Here is a 17,981-nt window from a genome sequence, read left to right on the forward strand (position 1 = left end):
CAAACAGAGAGCCAATGTTGACAGCTCTACAGGAGGTAGAGTGGTGGGCAAAGCCACTCTGACTGCTTTGCAGCAGAGCTAAACCAACCTTAGACATGGAAAACTCCATACCCTGAAGGATCAAGGGGTTGGGGGTGGAGGAAGAGCCCCCTAAAAACCCAAGGCGGTTCCTGGAACCCTGCCACTGCTCAGCCTCTTTTCTGGGCTTCTGGTTACATCTAGTTCAGGGTGTCAGCTTGTGGCTGAGCTAGTACATTAAAGGATTTAATTTCTGAGCTGAAACCTGTCAGCTGTATAAAGAAGTCGAGGGCAATTAAAGAGGAGAGTGCCTCATGGCCCCTCTGCCTGTCTGGATGGGATCCGTGTGCTCCCCAGGCTTCCAGACACAGGACACAGAGCTGGGAAAACTGTTTAACAGGCTGTTTCTCAAGCCAAGTGAAAGGCGGTTCCTAGAGCATCTCCTCCTGCCACACTCGACGTGTGACATGCTCCATGGAGGTACCCCAGAACCTGTGGCAGGTCTGAGGACTGTGTCCGGGTAGTAAATGAACACTCCTTATCCAAGCTCATTAATCTCTCTCCTTTTTTTTTCTTTTTTTCTTTTTTTTTTTATTTTAAAAATCATAGAAGTGTATTGCATCTATTAAATTCTCCTTTTTGCATGTACGTATATGCAGACGTTAAAGGAGCAGGTTTTGTGCCGCCTGTTGGAAGTGTAGGTTGCACCGTGTATTTTGGGACCTGTTTGCTGACTTCTTTGTTGGGGATTTTGTGATAGTAGGTTGAGATACAAGTGGTGTATCTGGAGATCTCTTAACAGCGCTATGAAAGTGATGGAAATTCTGTGTTTTCGTCATTTTTACATGTTTATTTGTATGCTGCTTTAAAGGTGACAAAGGACATGTAGCTGCTCTGCTGCAGCACTAATTTAGTAAGTAGGAAGAGAAACTGTCCCCATTCCAAAATGTGGACATGAATTCTTCCCCGTTCAGCTTTTCAATTAAATGTTTGCGTTGACAGATGCATAGCTACTTACAAAATCTTTTAAGGATGGGAGGGAAAAAGACAATAGAAAACTGATTTCCTGAGCTCATTTATATTACTGGGCAGAAAAATACCCCGCTACGCCAATACAGTGTCACTTCTGCAATAAAAGCCGGGTTCATTTTCAGCCTCCCTTCCAAGAAGACTCAAGCGCTGACCCAGACACACCGCAGCTGCCTGGAAAGGGAAAGAAAGGAGCATTTCTAATGATGGAGGCTGTGGGCACTGGTGCTGCCGGACTCCACTGGGACAACTTTTGCAGTCCCGGTACCCAGGCGTTGTCAGCACTGGAGTTTCTGCTGAGGCACACATAGAATCATAGAATGGTTAGAGTTGGAAGGGACCTTAAAGATCATCAAGTTCAAACCCCCCTGCCGTGGGCAGGGACACCTCCACTAGAGCAGGTTGCTCCAAGCCCCATCCAGCCTGGCCTTAAATACTTCCAGGGATGGGGCATCCACAGCTTCCCTGGGCAACCTGTTCCAGTGCTTCACCACCCTCACAGTAAAGAATTTCTTCCTAATATCTTATCTAAATCTCCCTTCTTCCAATTTAAAACTGTTACCCCTTGTCCTGTCACTACATCTCCTGACAAAGAGTCCCTCTCCGGCTCTCCTGTAGGCTCCCTTCAGCTATTGGAAGGCTGCTATGAGGTCTCCCTGGAGCCTTCTCTTCTCCAGGCTGAACAACCCCAGCTCTCTCAGCCTGTCAAAAACATCTAAAAGCTACTGCAAGGCTTGGGCACCAAAGCCTGATCCTCTGCAGAGGAGGAGTTTTCAGTGCTGAGAACCATCAAAGCACCAAATGTTTGGTGAATTGAGCCCATAATCTTGGAACCCAAAGTCATCCCTCCCCAGCTTCAGTGATGAAGGAAAACAGAACCCGAATCCGAACTGCCACAGGGACTGCTATAGCAAAAGTGGAAGAAAAACCAAAGAAATCAAATGGTAATTTTTGGAAAGGATGCGTGGTTGCGAGAGCTGTGTTTGGGGAGAAGAGGAAGCAGTGCTTGGCTTGTGATACTTTGGGAGGCCCGAGTTGTAGGGCAGCACGCAACATCTCATTCAGCCACTTCGGAAAATCACTGGTGCCTGTCCTTTCTGGGCTGCTTTGCTTTCACACACACAAAGCCGTGCTTTGCTGTGATGGGATGAGAACCGTTAGGAAAGAAGAAGTGCTTGTTGGTAAGCGTGCTCAGGTTTGAGATCTGACATTGTTTATATTGCCCCCAAAGCAGATGTCACAAAGTGTTAGGATACAGTTAGGCAAGTGTCCTGCCTGGAGATTTTGCATGCTTGTTATCTCCTGTCCTGGGTCTAGCCCAGAAGTAGAAATAAATTGTAGATAAATTTCCAGGAAAGTGTAAAGGGAGGAGGAAGGATGTTTTTTCTCCTCCGTGGTTGCTGTCAGCTTTCTCCCTGCTCAGTCCAGGAGGTCTGGGAGTTGTCTGAGAAAAGGGAGAGAGCTCGGGAGTGGGAGCAGGACATGCTCTGCAAACACAGCGCCTGCATTTTTGAAGGTGTGTGCTTTTGCAATGGGTAATTTGCTCCTTTATTGTCTGCAGAATAACAGCAGTGACAGCATTGACTTTCTCTAATGAACAGCTGCTCAGTGCTAGAATCTATTCCCGGAGGAGGCTGGCGGGGATGAATAAGGTTTCATGCTCCTCCTCCAGAGAGGGTGAGAAAGTTCACAGAACAGAAGATTGTTGCTTGATTGTTGGATATCTCCAAATCTTGAACTGCTGACAGCCCAGAGCTGAATGCGTCACCGTGCATGTCATGTTTAACCTTCCAGCGCTTTGGCCCAGGCAGGGGGTTTGTAGAGTCAGGAGAAAGGTGTTAGTTCCTGTCCAAGAAGTCACCCTCTTGTCACTGCAAACAACTGGCATAAATTGCCGGAACAAACGCCATTTTCCTCCTGTTCTGCTGCCTGAATTCTTTGCTGATATTCTGCACAAACAGGAGCGGGGAGGCGGGAGAGGAGAGCTGATGAATTTTGGATGCATCAGAGGCAGACTCAAGTTGTAAACTCTTGGAGTTTGAAATCACTCGTGTGTGTTATAACTCAGACTGTAACTTCAAATAAATATTTTGAGCTTTGTCTCAAACAGCTCCCCGCGGTGCCTTCCTTCACGTCCCTGCTAACTCTTTCCAGTGCCCAGAGGATTTCTCTCACTCCTAGTGCACTTCTCCGAGTCACCCCAGGGCCGTGTTTGGCACCCTACAGGTGGGTTTTTTCAGTAAAAGAGGGTAAAATTGATCGATCTGATTCAGAAAGGCAAAAAGTCCACAAAGGCCATCAGCGACGGCGAGTTTTGCCGTGAATCCACAGGTTGTGCCTTGGGCTGTGCAAAGCTTCTGCCTGGAGCAGCTTTGCTACTTGGAGAGACAAAACAAAGCTGGGGGTGCGAGAATCTCAAAGTCCGAGTTTTAAATAGCATCACTGTGAAAGCTTTTAGTACCACAGAAGGGACAGCGTGGCGCAGGTGCATTCAGTGACCTGTTTTGTTCAGGCAGAGAAAGATATCTTGGAAACTGCAGCTCTTTTTTTTTCTCCTTTGGTTCTAACAATATTCCCTCTTGACCTGAAATTATTTTAATGGCAGTGGAGACCAAAAAAACTCACGCTGGTTTTACTCTTTGACGTTCGTTGGAATCCCCCGTGTGGAGGTTTTCCTGGTTACTTAGCACTGTTCTTGGGAACTCTTCAAACCAACCGAAACCTTAGTTTCGTAGCAGTTACCCTGTGATCCATCCTGTCCAACCAGCCCATTGAGATAGCAGGTGAAAAATGTACTCTAAAGGGGGCTCCTTTTAAAAAGGAGCTTGACTTACAGACTTGCTCTGACAGTCCCACGGTGAAATACAAAGCTGGAGAGAAATGCAGTTGTGTGTGCAAGGGGTGTATGGGGCATTCATCCGTGCACGCACCCAGGAATGCACTGGGAAAGCAAGCAGAGCTATTTGGTTTCGTAATATAATTTCAATAATAATCAGGGACAAACGGACATGGTGTCTGGGCTGATATGTTTTCCCAATAGTTTTTTCAAGGCTGAAACCAGAGTTTTGGCCGAGGGAGAAGGAAGCAGAAATGGATGTTTCAGCTACAGATGCCTGTGGCTGTTACCGCTCTTGGTTGTCAGAGAGATCTTGACTTAGAAATCAGGGATTCCTGACAGTCAACCTTCTTTCTCTCTTTCTACCTTCTGCAGAGTAAGTGTGGAGTCGGTAAGTCCCTACTTGTCAGCCCTTTGGGTCACCAAGCCCCGTTCCAACTGGCTGGTTACCTGGCCACCAGTGAGCTCCTTGCTCTTTCCCTTCCAGAGCACCCATGGAGCAGGACGGGCGGTGCCAGAGGGAAGGGCGGCACATGGGACTGTTCAGGGTGAGGGTGATGAAGCCTTTCGACGGTCCTTCCCCAGCCAGGAGAAATGCAAGACCCCAAGGAAAGGTGAAGAAATACAAGCCCCACGGTGGCTCTGCTAAACCAGGAGATTACAGAGCTGGGCTGATGGTTCCTGGGGATGTAAAATCATAAAATCCCTCCCCTAGTGACTGGCAGCACTACAAGGCAGCTGTCGAGGGACGAAATGATGTGGGACAAGTGCCTTCACATGAAGTTTTTATAACCTGTAAGGTGTCTTTACCAGCCAGCACCTGAATGCAACAGACGGGTGTTTAAGTGGGGTTTGAGGAGCTTTCTGTCTTCCTCTGCCCTCAGCTTGGTGGAGAAAGCTGCTTGGAAATCTGGCAAGGAATATATTGCCATCTGGCTAGTGTTATTTTTTTCACTCTAGATTTATTTTTTCCCCCAGCACTGCAGAAAGGGACAGCTTTATGCACACAGACGCGTTTTCAGCCACGTCCTGCCCAGTAGGTACTTGGGCAGCCGGTGGTGTTGGGTAGAGAAGCTCTCTCCCGTGGCAGGCTGGAAGTCTGTCCCCATATACTCCTGCTCCCAGGACCTGGTGCCTCTAATAGCTGCTATTAAAGCCTTTTCCTTTGCTTCTGGTGCTTTCTCATAAGCTCCTTCTCCTTTTTCTTTCCCCAATGTTGCCTCATCGCTGTCGGCCGTGTGGGGTAGAGAAAGGGAGGAGACCTCACATTAGTGATGTCCTGAGCAGCCTCACCCATCCAGCTGGGTCTTGCTGGAGTCCCCGCACTCAGTTTTTTTGCAGGACTATTGATTACTTGTGGATTTTAGTGTTTTGCTGAACTGGAGCTGGACTTAAAAGAAAGCTGCTGTTCCAAAGAGCCTTGCATTTCTCTGACCCCTCAGCTTACATGTCTGTTGTGGAAGCTCTCATGCTTGTTTTTACATTTAGCCCGTTTTCCGTCTTGGTAGTTCTCGAGCCCAGCCTTGGTGCTGCAGTTAAGAGCAGCCAGGACTTTGATCTGTTTTTCAGTGAGACCTCTGAATCCGTAGTCTGGTGTGGTTTCTTCTCGTCCCTGTTCTGTCCCCTGACTTGTCCTGCTGCAGCTAGACACGATGGCTGGGAGGCTGAAAGTGTCTGTAGGCATGAAGGATGCGAACGGCAAATGTATATGAACGGAGCAAAGCCCTGGCCAGCCCAGATCGTGCTGTAGGGACAAAAGGAGATTTCATGTCCCTGTACACAGCAGGCCCTCTGTGTAGCGTACTTGTTCCTCTGGAAGGAGGGTGGCTGGCTTGGCTTTTCCTTCTTGCCCCATGGCAGCTCTTACTGCTGGTGTTTGCCCAGGGCTGGGGTTGCAGTTGAGTGTGGTCCAGCTGTTGCCCCCAGGTAGGGGACTGCGGGCGCTCCTCGGTCTCTGCTTCCATCTGCTGGACATGCACTGGCTCCTGCTCTCTCCCGTTTTCCCTTGGTGCCTCAGGGATTTTGCTCACTCCTTTTAAACTGTGCGCACGTAATGCTACAGATGGAAATCCCTTTCATGCAAGTATGGACTGCAAGAAAATTTCAGTGTTGAACCAACTCTCTTTGGCAAGGTTTCTGTGCTGGAGGAAATGACAACGAGCCTGGAGATGGGCTGAGCACAGCACGTTCGGTGCAGCAGTGTGTAGCTTCCTGCCATGCAGGCTTGCGTGCTGAGGCCAAAGCTTCCCTGGTTTGTATTCCCAAGAAAGTCAAGTATGAAGGAGTGTGGCTCAGATGCCACATGAATGGCCAGTGTGGGCCAGGCCAGAGGTCCAGCCATTGCAGTACCATCTCCAAAAGTGACCACAGAAGATGCTGGAGGAAAGCATGTAAAAAAAACTGGGCAGGGAGGACATGGTGATTTCCTTGGACATCTCCATCACTGACAGTTGGGTGTGCGGGAACATCTTGGGCTGGGGACTGCAGTGAGACCTTTGTATTTAACAGTCCTGGTAAACGTGTCCTTCATGAGCCTGTCTGAACCTCTTGGTTTTGAACTTTACAGCATCCTGAGACAGTGAGTTTAACTGCGTGCTGTGAAAAAACCTCTTGCTTTTATTTGTTTGAGACCTGCTGCCACCGACTCTCTCTCGCCAGATGGTGGGAATACCCGGAGCAGGCCTAAGAATTACTTGTACTACGTGACTCTTCTGCAGTTATTTCTCCCTTCATGAGGACAACAACAAAAGTGTCCCTCAGAGTTAGACACGTTTGGGAGAACTGGAAGAAGAGGGTTACTGCTGTCAAGGGTCACAAACAGTCTGGTCTGCTCAAGAGTGTTCCGGTTGTTTTCATCTGACAACAGAAATTTGGCCGCTGCAAAGGCATTTCCTTAACCTTCCCTTAACCTCTGCTCAGCAGTGGGCAGACACGGGCAGAAGGTTCATTTCAAGCAAAAAATCCCCATCCCGTTCTCAGGACACTGTGCAGTGCAGCCTATAGAGCTTCCTGTAAATGCTGCTTGATTTACATGTTGGCTGTTTGTCTGTGCACATAGAAGCTAAATAGCGTTCTCTCCTCCAGATGTTTAGTGACTGATTTAGTCTTTGCGCCGTCAGGTGAAGGCCTGGAAGCTTGACCTCTCTTTGTTGCATTTTACAGTACGGTGTCTGGATGTTAGAATTTCTTTAATCGAGTCTCTAGATTCTTTGAGCTTTTAAAATGCCTTGGCAAAGAGTGTTTTGTGTTGCTGTTGCTGTGTTTGAGGATAGCAGTGTTTTGGTTTGTCTAATTAACAAACATCCATTTAGCAGTAGTCAATGAAGGTGCTGGGTTGAAACTACTTATTTTCCATTTGAAAATCCTGATATCAGTTTTTACTAGGGCCAGCATGTGTGGAGTAAATCTGCAGGGCACCCTTTTGTTCATTTCTTTCACAAAAATATTGTAGTCATGTAAAAGCAAGACCTGCTTTTCTCCTCCAACAAGGCATGAGCCGTTACCACACGTGAGACTACCTGGGGAAACATGGCCAGGGCGTCTGGGTTCTGCGTTCTTTGTTTTTTCTAGGGACTTTGCAATTTGGAAGGACAGACTTTTCTTTTTCTTTTTGGCATTAGGTTCCCAGCCAGCAGGAGGAGATGTCACCATCGTCGCCGCTCCAGAGAACACCACGGTGGTGGCTGGGGAGAGCGTGGTGATGGAGTGCATGGCATCTGCCGATCCCACCCCCTTCGTCTCCTGGATACGACAGGGTGAGCCTGAGGGACAGAATAAAGCTTTTGTTGTCAAGAGGAACCTATGGACAGTTCATTTTTAAAATCTATTAAAAGACAGAAAAATCTGTTGGACAGGAAGGGTGCTCGTTACGTCGGTACCTAATGACGCAGGTGATGTCACAGTGTAGGGTGTCCTTGCTAAACTGGAATTACTAATTAAATCTAGAAGGTTACAAAGCACGCAGCTCGCTTTATAGCTATTTGACCTGTGAAATATATGAAGTTCTAGTGCCTGGATGCCTTTTGATCTGAATTAGTCATCTTTATTGTATGAACATGAGCAGTGAAGGTCATGAGACGGGGTCAGGTTCTATGCCACTCCTCCCAGGGATGCAGGGTTAGTGGGAATTCTGCGGAATCTGCCATTGCACTGAAGAAATAACTTGTATTATCTTGCAGGATTATAAAACCTGATAAGATCTGTTAATCATTGGAGTGGCTGGGAGTGTTGCTGGGAGGTTTTTATTCAAAAATCTCACTGTGGTCAGATTGGTCATGGAAGGATGGAGAAGATGCTTAGGTCTTGTCAGAGGTGTACAAATGAACCAGACTGGCATATGTTACCCAGGGCTGATAGCCTAAGTCAAGAGTAGGATGCTAGTGTCGCTTCACTAAGTGTCACATCCATCAGATGTGTTTCTGAGGCTCTGACTGGAGATGTTCTCAGCTCAGGAGTCGAATCTCCCCCAAAAAGGCTCTCAGTCAGTCATTTTCATAAATCCGGGTCACGATTTAAGACTCCTCTCCCCTGTAACCATTTATTGTGTTTGGTCTTCAGCCCAGACTTGTCCACAGGCAGTGATTTTAGTGCATAAAAATATTTCATCGTCCCCACTAAAAAGGAGCAAAAAGAATCTCAGAGGATACAACTTTGGAAATCAAATCAGCAAGGATTAAACGTTCTGGCAGAAATGTTTCTGGTTTATCCTCTGCACTTCACAATTACAAATACTCAGCTTTCCCGTGCTAGATCACTTATTGCTTTACTGAGAGCTCCTAATGCCTGTAGAAGAGTAGATATTATAGTTAATTATCACTGTGAAAGTTTTTTGGGTGGGGGGAAGAGGAGGAGGAAGGGCAGGAAAGGTTGAGGAAACAGTTCCTTGTGTGCTTTATTTTCAAATGTTTGCATGGTCCCCCTCTGCTTCCCGATGCGGACTCTCCAGTTAGAAAAGATGGTTTAAAAATGCTAGCAGTTCTGTGTTATACAAGCGTATTTCTTTCCAAGACTTCATTAAGGATCAGGCTGGGTTATTGGATGATTAGTCATGTAGGTAACACCGAGGATTGTACCTCCATGTTGCCAGTTTGGCTCTTGCCAGCCTTGGTGGTGTCAGCTAATTGCTACCATCTGGAGTCAAATTTTCAAACCTCTGCAGTGCAAATGGGGCGCACAGATTTTCTCCTCCTCTGAGCGTGCAGCCACCGAACTGTGAGGCCACCTGAAGGCCCCCAAAATGGATGGAGGGGGCAGAGGGTCTGATCTCAGCTGCGTTCCCTGCTGATGGTGCTAAGTAGGTGCAGCTGCTCACAGCGGAGGTGGAGAGCTTGCTCCTGACTGGAGATACAGGCTCAGCTGTATCTGTCAGAGGCAAAGGCAGGCGAATACTGAGTTTTTGCTGTCTGAAGGACATCTGTGATTCTGCAGGTGGAGAGGGACAAGGTCTGGTGTTGCACAGGTTCTGGCTGGCTCTCCTGGTCTGCTAACTTGTGCCAGAGCTGGCCGTGGGTTCCTGACCTCCCATCTGAGCCATTCCTCAGCCAGACTGTGCTTGCTGATACTCTGTCCTCAGCTCTTGGCTTTGCTCTCCCACACTCCAACATCGTGGTCCCCGTGTTTCTCGCATCAGAGCAATGCTGAAAATAAACAGGGCCCAGCACCAGCCTTGTCCATGATGTGCTGAGGAGCTGAAGTTGTAGAAGGACAGCCAGGGAGCCGGAGCCACCCTTTCCTCTTTCCCTGCTCAGCAGCGCTGAACATCTAGCCAGGAGAAAGGGGAGAGGGCAGCTCATGGCCCATGTTTCTGACCCAAGCACCAGAGCCCCAAGAGATGAGAGAACCGGAAAACCAGATGCTGTCCTGAAACCTTACAGATCAGGAACTGAGCTGGGGCCAAAGAATGAGTGGGGAAGCTCAGCAAATTTGGGTTCACATCTGGGGCCCAGAGGAGGGAAGAACCCCTGAGTTGTTAGTGATTGAGCGGTCTTGCTGACATTTGCATTATCGAGTGAGGGGAGGTGTGTGTGCATTCCTGCATCGGGGTCAGCAGGCAGATCCAGCAGCTTTTCCAAAATGCATGTTAGCATAGCTTTCCCTTGAATCTGCTGTTCCTGGGGGCTCTCCTTGCAGGCACACCCTAGGCATCAGAGACTATTTTGATCCAAAACAGAACTTTTCCAGTTATTAGAGGCTAAACTAAACCTTTGGCCAGTGTTGGCTTGGGCTGGCTGATGCTCGGTCAAGCACTGAGGAGTGTCCCAGCAGGAATCCTCTTCCTCTGGGCTGGGGGTTGGGATTTGGGGGTGTCTCTGCTCCCCAGCTGGGATCCTGGCTCTAGTAGACATGTTGTTTATGGGCCCTCTTAAAGGGCAGCTTGGGGCTCCCTCTCACATTTGTGCATGTTTCTTCCTGCAGATGGAAAGCCGGTTTCCACAGATGTGATTGTTCTGGGCCGGACAAATCTCCTCATTCCTTCCAGCCAGCCCCATCACTCAGGGGTGTACGTCTGCCGTGCTAACAAACCCCAGACCAGGCAGTTCGTTACAGCCGCAGCGGAACTCCGGGTCCTTGGTGAGTAGAGAGCAGGAGAAATGCTCCAGGTAGCTGTGGATTACCCGGACTGACATCCAGGAGATCTCCAAGAAGTTGTGCTTGTGGCCCGTGCTGGGTTAGATGGGAGCCAGGTTAGAGGCAGGAGGCCCTGGGTTGGGGTAGCTCTCGGTGGGAGTGTCACCTCTTTAATTTGGGGTTTAGTTCCTTGTATTTACTGAACCATTTTATGCCTTATTCTTGTTCTCCACGGTTCCCCCATGGAAATCTCTATCAGCAATTAACTTTCAGTATCGTGGAAGCCAGCAGGGAGAACAGCCTAGGATCAGGGAACGCAGCACATGATTGATACAGAATTTATTTTTCCTTTTGGACAGAGTCTAAATTAAGCCTCTAGAGTCTGCCTGGCAAATCCTATCTTGTAAGCAAAGCTGCTACTGAATAAAACATAGCACTGAGTGGGGAGGAGAAGGGATTTGCTTTGCTATCATTTCCTCCTCCTTCCTGCATTAATTTATCCTCTCTCCTTCCAGCTACACCCAGCATCTCCCAGGCTCCTGAAACCATCTCTCGCACCCGAGCCAGCACGGCTCGCTTTGTCTGCAAGGCAGAGGGCGAGCCAGCCCCAACCATCCACTGGCTGAAGAACGGCCAGACCATCCTCTCCAACGGGCGGGTGAAGGTGCAGAGCAGCGGCAGCCTCGTCATCAACCAGATCGGCTTGGAGGATGCTGGCTACTATCAGTGCGTGGCTGAGAACAGCTTGGGCATGGCTTGTGCCACTGCCAAGCTCTCGGTCATCGTGCGGGAGGGTTTGCCCAGCGCTCCCAAGAAGGTGTCAGCCGTGTCCCTCTCCAGCACCACAGTCCTGGTGTCCTGGGAGCGGCCAGAGCACAACAGCGAGCAGATCATCGGCTTCTCCTTACATTACCAGCGGGCTGCGGGTAGGTGTTACCTGCCTGTGCAACACAGCTGTGCTGCAGGTTCAAGACACAAGGCACACGTTGACTTTCTTTCCCAGCTAGTGACAAGCGTGAGGCAATTCCAGTTAGTTTAGCCCTTTTCATTGCAGGTACAGGAATTTTCTCTTGGAGTCGGCGTCAGCCTGTGACAGTCCCTATGGATTAGCTGACACTTACTAACTTGTTGACCAGCGGTAGCGTATCCATGTAGCTGAGTTGTCTGGACTCTAGTGGGACCAGACACGTCTGGAAATTTATTTCTGTTCTTTACTTTTTCCTCCAACGCATTGATTTTATATGCAAAGAGCGTGATTATTAATGGAGGTATTAAACAGCTACATTGTGTACAGGGGTAATCACTAAATTATTCACACCCAGAATCTGAAGTGAGGCACTCGGGCCTCTTGGGGTCTGTCTTCCCGAACAGCCAGCAAGCCAATACTCTTGCTGAACTGTTGCCAGAGCTCCTCTGAAAATTAAGCTGGTAACTTCAGCTGCTTTAGCATGGATTAAAGGAGCTTGAGTCAAAATGGAGATGTTAACATTGCGGCATTGAATGTTTGTGCCCAAAGAATTCACATAAGAGACGGGTTTTGTATGGGTGCTGGGGAAGTGGGAGAAGACACCGTGATTTTTAAGATGGATTTATACTATGGACTTTGTGAGTTAAGTGATTTTTTTTGAGGAGTGTCTTGGCAGTTCACTGACCTGCTGATCAGTGTTTCCTTGGCTCTAGGAACAGATAACGTGGAATACCAGTTTGCTGTCAATAACGATACCACTGAGCTGCAAGTCAAGGACCTAGAACCCAATACCAACTATGTCTTCTACGTGGTGGCATATTCTCAGCTCGGAGCCAGCCGGACATCCTCTTCCATTATTGTTCAGACCCTGGAGGATGGTGCGTTGAATTAGATGGGTACTGGTGCCTAAAAAGTGTTCTTGGTCTGTTCCATGGTGAGCATTGAATATGCTATGGAGAATACCGTCAGCTCCTAGAAACTTAAACCTACTGCTCCTACAGCTTCTTGCCAGAAGCCCTTTTAAAAAGAATAAACAACAAATCAACAAAAAAACAAACACCCTGGTCTGACCGTCAGCTTGGGTGATGAATATCATGACGATGATCTCACTGACACTGGGGCCTGTGAGAATCCTGCAGAAACTGCAGTGAGCTCCTCTGGGCTTTCACCTGGCTAACGTGATATTGCTCCAAACTTGACTCTGGGCCAAACCTGATTTCAACTCCAAAGAAAGACATCTATTGCAATTTGTAGGGTTGGGAAAAGCCTTGAGGTTGGATCCCTTAAAAGCCAATAGTTTGTGTTGATTTTACCATTTATCATGTAGCATTTTGCGAGCAGTAAAGGCAGAGTGCCAGAAGGACAGCTGCCCAACGGGGGAGGACATGTACAGCTTTCAATAGCCTGCAGGACGGAGGCAAGAAGCGGTGGTTTTGGCAGACCTCGTGCAAGCCCCTGCTATCCTGCAGGGTGCATGATGTGCTTTTAATACTCCTGACATAGCAAACTGTGTGGTCCCATGTGTGTGTGTCTGAAGCCTGAAAAGCTGAGTTGAAAGCACGAGAGCTGCCTGTGGCACAGAGCTGTGATTCCTGAGGGAATGGGGATTCCCAAATGAAGTCTCTTGGTCTGTGAGCCACTTCCTTTAGTGTCTCCTTTGTGCTCCATAGTACAGTGTAGGCCGATGAGCTGCTCTGTGCCAACCTGCCCAGTTTGCAGTGGACACAGGAGCAGAGTGGTGTGGCCAGCAGGCTCTGATGAGGCTGTTCAAGCTGAGCAGCCTACCATCTCCCCTCCCGAGACACCCCACTGGTGCTCCAAGCTGTTGGAAAGCTGTGGGATATTGGTTCCCCGTGGGACAGACAGCTTGTCACCAGTGGCTGGGCAGGGCCAAGACCATGTAGCGGCCTCCAGCCAACTCAGAGAGTTGGCAGAGGTCTTGTCCCAGACTTTGCTGACTTCTCCTTGTTGCTTCTACCCAGTTCCTAGTGCTGCCCCTCAGCTGTCCCTGTCGAGCATGACTCCTGGTGACATCCGTGTGACGTGGCTGCCGCCTCCTCCAGAGCTGAGTAATGGCAAGATAACGAAGTACAAGATTGACTACTGCACCCTCAAGGAAGGTGAGGGGAAACACCACCTGGGGGGAAATTGTGTCTTCTGCTCCAGCAGTGTTAACAGCATGTCGTGTCAAGGGGAGGAGGTGCGAGGCTGAAAATGGAGGGACCCCTTTTTACCCAGGAGAGAAACAGCCCCCTCTTAGCCTGGCGCTGCTGTTGTTGGTCACTTCACACTATCCTGAGATGCCTTTTTCTGTGACTTTGGAGGAGCCCGTGTCCCCAGGGGAATGGCCTGACGCTTGTGTGTTTGTGCCGCCCCATGAACGTCTGCATGAGCAGCCGTTGAGTGCCATCTGCACTGTGTTTTGGGGGAAGAGTTTCATGGTGGTTGGGGAAGGAGGGTAAATGTGTTTGATTCCTTTAAAATGGAGTCTAATCGAAGTGATCCTTCTGGAAAAAAAAGCAAGTGTCCTGGCCAGGCTGTGTTGCTCTATTGCCGAGTTTTATCTGGTTTTATTTATATTGTCAGACACCCTAAGAAGCCTCCAGCAGGGTTGGTAACATTTACCTCTGCTGGATGCGGCTGTTCCAATTCCACGTGTGCTTGCTTTGCAAATCCTTCTGGGTATTTGCTCTTAAAACCGTCAAAGCTCTGCAGCTTCTCACTTCCCAGGGTCATGATTCTTACTCAGAGAAGGATGGGGAGTGTGATGAAGTGCTGGACATGTTCCCATGTGTTTGATCTGGATTAGCAGTCTGTGCTGTGACTCCTGGCTCTTGGTTTTATGCCCTGAGCCTGCACGTGGCTCTGTGGCATCGTAAAACCTTGGAAACGTTTGCAGTCCAGGGATCACACTCAGCAATATGCTGTTACATAGCAGGGACGGTGCTCCCAGCTGAGTTTACACCAGGTGAAGCTGAAAGGCGAGACCTCGTTCACCAAACAGGCAATATGAATCTTCAGCAAGATCAATTAGTTGTTACAGTGAAAATCCCAGGCCATTCTCAGTTTAAATTTCCTGTTATCTCCATTATGAACTTGGGTGGGCTGAAAAGGGAGTGATAAAACCTCAGTTTGGTGTGGTGAAGGTGTGAATTTTGCAGAAAGTAACGCTGCTGGATGGTTCTGGTTCAAATTAAAGTGAGGATTTAAATACAGCAATAAGAAGCACTGGAACATACCATCAGCTACCGTTGGCTGTGCTCACGTTCTGCCGTCACATCAGGATGGTTTCTGACAGCTCCCCTCTGGGCAGCCTTGGTGTTTGAACGTGATGGAGATTGTCAGTCGGGATATTGGCTCTGCCTGGTCTTTAGTTCTGGTTTTTCCCTGTGGTGTGAGATTGCACTGGGCAAAACCAAGCCGCTGGGCTTTGTGGCTGCTCAGATGTATTTCCCTGTGACTGGAAAAACCACGTTTTCAATGGCGTCTCCTTGGTTCCAGCAGATCAGGTTACCTCCATTGAAGTGGGTGGAAATGAAACACAAATCACTCTCTACTCGCTCCATCCCAACAAAGTATACAAAGTCCGCATTGCAGCCAGCACCAGCGTGGGCTACGGCGCCCCTTCGGAGTGGACCCAGCATCGGACCCCTGACAGAGACAACCAGACGCATGGTAGGAGGCTGGGCGGTGCCTGGGACTCGGGGTGGGGTGTGCAGGGTATTGGGGAACTCGAGGTGTGATTGGAGATGTTTGCTTTCATTAGGGAATTGTAACCGTTGGTTTTGGTACCCAATTTTATCTTTCTGTTGGGCAGCCTCTGTATGTTTTGCTGCTTGCCTGGTCCTTCCTCCATGTGCAGCTGTGAAAATTCTTAAAAAAGAAAGAAAGATAGAAACAAACCCCCCAAACCCCAGTGTTATGGCATTTGGGAGTGGATAGACAATTCTGCCAAAGAGATCTGAGCCCAAGCCAGGCTCCTGCAGTGGTTAAAGATGGTGTTATCTTAGAATACATTGAGAAATTCCCATAGTGGCTTTGTGACGTTGTTTTTTCCTGTATCACCCGGTGGGTAAAGTCAACAGTAGAGCGTAACTGTACCACTCTGTCAGACTGCGGAGACATCCCACTCACAGGACAGCCTTTCCTCACACCCCTCCCTCAGTGCCAAGGACAGGAGGGATTCAGTAGAGTAAGGAAATGGAGACAAGTGGCTCAATGGTTTTCTCTTGTCTTTTCTTCTAGTTCCATTTGCCCCAACAGAATTAAAAGTCCGAGCGAAGATGGAGTCTCTCCTGATAACGTGGCAGCCCCCAGCCAACCATGCCCAGATATCTGGCTACAAACTCTACTACCGCGAAGTGGGCCCGGAGGAGTCCAGCGATGAAAGCCCTTTGGATGGTGCTGAAGATGAGAGCTGGGACGTAGGACCCATAAAACTAAAGAAGAAAGTGAAGCAGTACGAGCTGACCCGACTAGGTTAGCTGCTTACATCTTCTTAGCACTTGGTGTGGAAACGCAGGGTCTGTCTCTTGTGCTTTGTAGCAGTCCCGGGATGCTTCCAAGAGGCTCAGTTATCTGCTTCACGGCAGATAAAAAAATCTCACACGATCCTGGTCTTATATAAGAGCACCCAAGATCATTTCTGCAGTGGGGCTCTGGGGAGTTTGTTCTATGCAGAGTTTAAAACAAAGAAATTTCTGACGCCAGTGTAGCAGGGATTGCATTTTTAATGAAGGGCTACTAATATACTTAGTATACGCTAATAAGTGGATCTGAGCAATTAGTGGTTTTTTTAATTGTGTCACTATAAAGAGTGCCTAGATTAAAATCTCTAGTCAGGGCAATGATCTCTCTTTCCCTGTGTATTTCTAAGAAGCTCCATAATTGAATGCTGTTTAAAATCTCTCTCTAATAAAGTGCAGAGATGGGTTAATTCACAGTGTGCTAATTTTGGGTCAGTGTTTTCCTCCATCTCCCCCTAAGGGAAAAGAGGTAGAAGACTGAGTGTCCGTGGCTGGAGAGCAAGACTGCCCCACAATCAGATCTGCCTGCGCTTGGTGTTTCCCATAAGGAGTTACGTTTCTAACATCTGATCATACTAATTAGTTGATTTGCCCATTGATACAGGATGGAGAGAGAGAAGAGAGTCATGGCAGATGCAACCTTGAAACAGGATTCTGCTTCTTAGGGTTCTTCCACCCCCCACTTCATGCTTCATCCCTGTTACTGCCCAGTGAGCTGAGACTGCGGGGCGAGTGTTTCTCGTGCTGGTTCATCTTACACGTCTGGCATATATATTATGTATGGTGTAAAGGTCAGGCTGCAGCACCTGGAAAGACAGTTTGTGTCATCGCTAAGGAGGTTTCCAGCCATGTTGCAGCCATCCTGCCACTGCGAGGGTGTTAACAGTTATGAGTTTCTCTGAAGAATTTAGGTCTGTAATTATTACGCTGTGGAAACCACATGTGAACATCATCACGCGCTGCACTAACCACTGGCAAGGCAGTTAGCAGAGGGGCTCGGGACTGGGCTGAATTGGTTCCAAATGCTCTGGCACGGTGATGCTGAGAAGGCTGCTTGTTCTTCTATAATTACTTCCTTAAATTTGGGCATCCGTCAAGCCCTAATGGTTTCCTTATGATGTGGTGGTTGTGTATCGGCTATCATCGTGTCAGGAAGAGTGTCTCGGGTTTCTTCCAGCCGTGGATGTTCTCTTTTCTCCCCCTTATGCTGGTGAATGACATGCTCCTGCACGCGTACGGTAAAGGAAGAGGTCAGGAATCTGGCTGTGCAGATAAAGGCAGGGGGTCTGGACATAAAGCAAGGAGGAGGAGTGACTGGAATTTAGAAGGGTTTAGGTTTATGGCAGGGAACTACCCTGTGCAGGTACTTACATCTGCATTAGGGGGCTTGTAGGCGGAGTGGGTAACACCTTGGGAAAGGTTGGCAGCCCTAACGTGATCTATGCCTCTGCACATTGGCTGATTTGGGATCAGCCACAGGGATTTCCCAGCTCATGGATGTCTGCCCGGGGAGCACAGCAGTGGAAACCTCTCCTAAGATCCCTCTGTAAAAACAAGTGAAAAATACCCAACGCTGTCTCTTGGGAGTATCTCTGGATGTCAGGGAAAGGGGGCTGAATGTTGGTGAATGGCATGCTCGGGTGGGAGAGGGAAATTTGCCCAGGCTGGCCCACTGGAGGTGGGTTGTTGAAGAGGTGTCATGGCTGAAACTACAAATTGGGTAAAGAGAATAGAATAGAATAGAATAGAATAGAATAGAATAGAATAGAATAGAATAGAATAGAATAGAATACTTCAGTTGGAAGGGACCTACAACGATCATCTAGTCCAACTCTGATAGGCACGGGGCATCAACCACCGCTCCAGGGAGCTTGTTCCAGTGTTTGAAATGGTATCAGGAAATCCCAGGATAAGGCACTGGGAATACAAGGCTGTAGCTCAGACGTGGTTGCATACCGTACCAGTGCAGACGAGGTCCAGCTTCCCCGTTGGAGGGTATGTACTGCTTCAACGCAGTCACTAAATGCCCCTTGGCTCC

At 48.6% G+C, this 17,981-nt stretch overlaps 1 protein-coding gene across 1 annotated transcript in view; it reads left to right on the top strand.

The window, feature by feature from the left end:
- IGDCC4 (immunoglobulin superfamily DCC subclass member 4) overlaps positions 1–17,981 on the top strand; it is a 100,216-nt gene that overhangs the window by 63,350 nt on the left and 18,885 nt on the right. Inside the window, exons 5-11 of the mRNA XM_074156497.1 lie at positions 7,504–7,638; positions 10,298–10,453; positions 10,966–11,376; positions 12,131–12,295; positions 13,400–13,537; positions 14,919–15,092; positions 15,663–15,896. Coding sequence (XP_074012598.1) covers positions 7,504–7,638; positions 10,298–10,453; positions 10,966–11,376; positions 12,131–12,295; positions 13,400–13,537; positions 14,919–15,092; positions 15,663–15,896 — 1,413 coding nt within the window. The remainder of the gene's footprint in view (positions 1–7,503; positions 7,639–10,297; positions 10,454–10,965; positions 11,377–12,130; positions 12,296–13,399; positions 13,538–14,918; positions 15,093–15,662; positions 15,897–17,981) is intronic.

The sequence above is a fragment of the Numenius arquata genome, chromosome 11 (genome assembly GCF_964106895.1).
Source record: "Numenius arquata chromosome 11, bNumArq3.hap1.1, whole genome shotgun sequence".
NCBI lineage: Eukaryota > Metazoa > Chordata > Aves > Charadriiformes > Scolopacidae > Numenius > Numenius arquata.